Raw genomic sequence first — 4,858 nt, forward strand, 5'->3', positions numbered from 1 at the left:
CTTCAACCTCCAGATCGTCTGTCTCCAGAATCAAGCCGCTCCTACCCTTTGCTCCTTGCTCCCATGGCAGAATTTATTTAGGGGGGGCTTCCCCCCCCCCCCCCCCCCCCCCCCGCCCCACCGCTAGATCCGCCCCTGAGCCCCGTCTTTCCATCCCTCCTCGCCTTGCTGAGCATGTAGGTGATGCTCGCGTAAGCTGTAGGTGCTCTAGGAGCCGCTTATTGGCCTGGTGAAAGACCGGGTAAGCCGGATTGCCTACGCCGCCGCCTGCGCGTCTCCGCCATGCCCGCCGTCGTCGGGAGATTTGCTCTGGCCACGGGGAGCTCTAGTTCGGAGCGCGCTGGGGTATATCCGTATATGTGTCTTGGCGAAGCCACTCGAGCCGCTTGCTATTGTCCTCTCACCGTTGTTTAGCCGGCTACCGTCACAAACCCTGGCGCTGCCTTGTTTCACCACTGCCGCTGTTTGCCGCCATCACATGCCCAACTCCAGGCAATATCCCCATTGGATGATGCGCAAGCGCGGCGAGTCATGCCGTGGTAGCTCTAAAAAAAATTCATGCCGTGGTAGTCCTGTCGCGGGCCGGGGACATCGCTGGCGCCACGACCCGTGCGCGTACCTACGGTCAAGGTTGGGGTACTATGCTTTTACTCAGGCCTGCGTGTCAGCGAGAGAGAGGTTAGGGTGAGGGTCAGAGAGAGGTTTTTTTCCGGGGTTTTCGGGAAAATATTTTAGAGGTTATAATAATAAGGTTTTAATTCTATTTTCTTGTTTAATTCATTATAATTTATAGAAATATTAAAAAATAATGAAACCAATTTATAAGGGTTTTTTCTTTATACATTAAAATTATTAATTCCTAGCAAAAATAATAAAAATTAGGTATTTATTTGTTTAACAAACTTTAACGTATTTAAATAAATACTTAATATTTCTAAAAACCATAAAATATTGAGTAATGCTTTTCTTCTCTTTATTTTCATTTTTATTTATTTCATTTATTTTTTTTATTTTATTTTAGTGCTGTTTATTTTTTATTTCCTTCTCTTTTCTATTTATATTTATAATTATATTTATTATTATTTCACTTTAATTTTCCTTTATTTTGTTCCTTTTATTTTTCTTTTCTTTCCTTCATCTCTTATACCTTTTTTTATTTTTTTTTGTTTTCCATTTGTTTATAGTTTTTAATTTTGTTCTTTTTCCTTTTTTACACTAACTTGTTCTACATATTTTGTTTGCATATAAGCATAATTTGTTTTTATAATGTGGACATTTATATTCTGAATGTGAAATTATTTGTTCATGTGTGAAGCCATTTTTTTCACATTTATATAATAATTTGATCCCCATGTTAACTAATTTTTTTGACAATAGGAATAATTTTTTTGCGTTATTGAGTTTTTTTCTTTTGCTCACGATGTTAAATATTTTGTCAGTAGTGTATAATTATTTATCGTACATTTAATAATTTGTTTATGACGTTCATTTTTAATTGTTTGTCCTATATATTCAATGTGGGCGATATGGAATCTTTTTGGTGGTTATATACTATTATATTGTGCATCATGTGTGACCTTTTGTTTGTCTAAAAATCATTTGTTCCTATTTGTTTGTTGTAGTCAAAATGTTCTAGTTTAATAAAAAATATTCACATAAAACATTCATCAAAAAATGGTCAAATATGGTCTTGTTTTCAAGATATTGCCATAACAAGCGTAGTGATACAATCGAAATTAAATTTGATGGATCGACATAACTAAAGTAGTTTCACATGAAAACATAGCGAAAGTACATCCTGATGAAAAGTTAAAAAAAAAGGACAAATATGAACTTCTGTCCATACCAAACTATCATCGGATAGTTTAACGCCCATTAGTCTCATTCTTCATGCGGAGACCCTCTCAACTGAAGCAGTTGCCACCGGAAGTATCGATGTGAGCTCAACAAGCCGATAAACCAATGGGTAAGAACTATTCATCGTGGTCTTGACCATCCATAATTTCAGCAACCTTTGAAAGTGCTGTACTTCCAAGAAACTCTTTGTTTCTTTTAACACGTTGGTGGAACTCTCTAAGTTGATTTGGTAAGAGAAAAATATGACCAACATCAAAGTCTTCAGCATATATTTCAGCAAGTCTCACAAGTTTATCCACATCAAAATTAGAGGAGTTCCTTGGATCAAGTGCAGCCATACATGATAACAACTCTGAACTAACTTCACTAAATCGATGATTCATCTCAGACAAAATGGCATCAATGGCAGCAAGAAAGATCTCAACATGGTAGAAATGCATATTTGTTACCTTTTGCCTTCTACGTGCAGATGTCCCTCTAGCATTTACTTCCTTATCCATATTTGGCACCTTAATCTCATTTTTATCTCAGAATGTCTTCACTCTTTTGAATAATGGTTCCCATCCATTGTCCCTCATATCCTGCAAGCTTTCTTTCACACTCATGATCAAATGCATTGCTTCAACAATATCTTGATCCTTTCTTTGCGAAGCACGTGACAAATTATCTGTAGTGCTCAATAATTCTATCATCAAATGCAGGATGAACACAAAATCAAAGCTTTCCATTTTACCAATTAAACCGAAAGCACCACCGTTACATGTTGGTTTAATGGAATCTTTCTTCACAATCTCAAGCACCTCCAAAATAGCATCCCACATTACCAAAATGCGAAGCAATGTTTTAAGATGAGAGCCCCATCTAGTATCTCTAGGCCTAGCAAGGCCACTTTCTTGATTTAAACCTCTTCCGGTGGCTATCTCACAATTCTCTAACTTTTCCATTAAATTATCATGGTGCTTTGCAAGCAAGACATCCTTTCTCATACAAGATGCACCCACAGTATTAACTATCAAAGGAACATAGTTGAAAAAATCTGCAATAGCTGGAGTAAAAGTTGAAACAACGACAACCACTAATTGCAATTGATGGGCAAAGCAATGAACATAGAAGGCATAAGGATTTTCATCATGAATCAATTTTTGCACCCCATTAAATTCACCTCTCATATTGGATGCTCCATCATAACCTTGCCCCCGAATCATATTGATGCTTAACTTGTGGCTAGAAATCATACCGACCAAAGCTTCTTTGAATGCAACAGATGTACATTTCTCAATATGTTTAAGTCCAAGAAATCTCTGCACCACTTTTCCTTCATCATTCACAAACCTGCACATCAATCAAAGTAAGTATGGAACCATAGTATTACACAATGAAAGGAAACAATGCAAAGTCTCAATGAGACTAGTACTCACCTCAGAACCATAGCCATTTGCTCCGTTATAGATACATCTCGAGACTCATCAATAAGCACTGAGAATCGCCTACCACGAATCTCATCCATAATCACTGCCGTGACTTCCTCTGCACAAGCTTTAGCAAGATCCTTCTGAATATCAGGAGATAACATCTGACAATTTTTATTGCCTTTATCATATGCATCCTTAACTGTTTCAACCTTGTCTTTGTACCAATCAACCACTCTCTATATGTGCCCTTGTTGAGGGAAGTGGAGGATTCATCATGTCCACGGAAAGCATCACCTTGCTTTATGAGAAATCTTGCAACATCTAAAGAAGATGTTATGCGAATCTTGTATCTAATTTCTTCTTCCTTACTATGCGTTTCAATTTTCCAGGTGACACTTGTTCTTTGATTCATAAAGTCCTCACACTTCAGCCTTGCATTACAATGAGAATGAGAAGCACCATGTTTATCAAATTTTTCCAAAGCCTTCTTCCATTTCCCTATACTGACCTTTGCAAAGACATTACTCCCCCATTTGTCGGGCTTTCCTGGCTCAAAGAAAAGATAACAATAAAAACAAAATGCTGCATCCTTTGACTCACTATACTCCAACCAATCATATTTCCCAAACCAATGCTGCTGAAAGGATCTCCATTCACCACTTTGCCATGTGCGAGGAAATGTAAAACCAACTGGTTGTTGAGTTGGGCCCCTCAAAGCATATGCCCTCTTTACTTGATCTCTAATCTCAGAAGGGTACTCATCAATTGATTTGCGCATTCCGGGATCACTAATGATATCTGAGGCACAAAATTCTACTCTGGGGATTTTTGGTTGCCTTGGTTTCTGGAGGAGTAGGTGTACTGCTACTGCTTGAAAAATAGAATGTTCTCTTCGACATTTTGCAATCCTAAGCAATTTTGACAAACATTGAAGATATAATTCTTGAATTAATAACAAACATTGCAAAATAGGTGGAATTCCGGGGAAGGGTCAGAACTTGCACACCCGGCGTCTGGAGACTGGGAGACAGGGAGTCAGGGACAGAGACCAGCGCAGCCGGCCCGGCGGCGGCTACCTGCCTGCCTGGCTGCCTCCAGCCGCGCCGCCGCGGCCGCCGCCCGCCTCCCCTTGCGCGCGCGCGGGCCGGGCTGCGCCTAGCTGCCGGCTGCCGCTGCTGGTTACCGGCCGGCCACCCCCGCAGGCCGCAGGCGCAGTGCGCCCGCCAGGGCCAGGCCGCTTGCCCCCGCTGCGTGCCGCTGCCCGCCCGCCCCCTGTCGGCCGCCGCCGTGAGCGTGGGAGATGGAGTCGAGCAAGGGGATAGGATTGGGAGGATTGGTGGCCTGGAGGGAGATGGAGTGGAGGGTGGCCGGATGGGCCGGTGGAGGAATTGAGGGGTGGCCGGTTGGGCCATTTACTGGGCTTTATGCTTTGGGCCATAATTGTGAGCGAAGTTCAACATTTGATGGGCCTGTTCCGCCTTCTGTTGCCTGTTTCCATCCGAGCTGGCCCAAGTCGCGAAGATAAGGTCGTCTTCAACCTCCAGCCCCACATTCTTCAACCATGGTGTCTAAAAATTGGAGTGGGGGCT

General features: G+C 41.6%; 1 protein-coding gene across 1 annotated transcript; it reads right to left on the reverse strand.

Annotated features, from left to right (window-relative positions):
* Nucleotides 1-1,675: 1,675 nt before the first annotated feature.
* On the reverse strand, nt 1,676-4,538 carry LOC117845177 (uncharacterized). The gene is made up of 3 exons (XM_034726120.2): nt 4,276-4,538; nt 3,276-4,177; nt 1,676-3,189 (listed from the first exon to the last, which is right to left on the reverse strand). The coding sequence occupies exons 2-3, from the start codon at nt 3,428-3,430 to the stop codon at nt 2,385-2,387; spliced, it is 960 nt and encodes a 319-aa protein (XP_034582011.1). The 5' UTR covers nt 3,431-4,177; nt 4,276-4,538; the 3' UTR covers nt 1,676-2,384.
* Between the last annotated feature and the right edge of the window lie 320 nt (nt 4,539-4,858).

Source organism: Setaria viridis, chromosome 2, assembly GCF_005286985.2.
Source record: "Setaria viridis chromosome 2, Setaria_viridis_v4.0, whole genome shotgun sequence".
Classification (NCBI taxonomy): domain Eukaryota; kingdom Viridiplantae; phylum Streptophyta; class Magnoliopsida; order Poales; family Poaceae; genus Setaria; species Setaria viridis.

Coding starts and splice junctions, on each gene's coding strand:
- LOC117845177 (XM_034726120.2), bottom strand. CDS start 3,430: ATGTTATCTCCTGATATTCAGAAGGATCTTGCTAAAGCTTGTGCAGAG. Junction 3,190..3,275: donor CAAATGGCTATGGTTCTGAG/GTGAGTACTAGT, acceptor ATTGATGTGCAG/GTTTGTGAATGATGAAGGAA.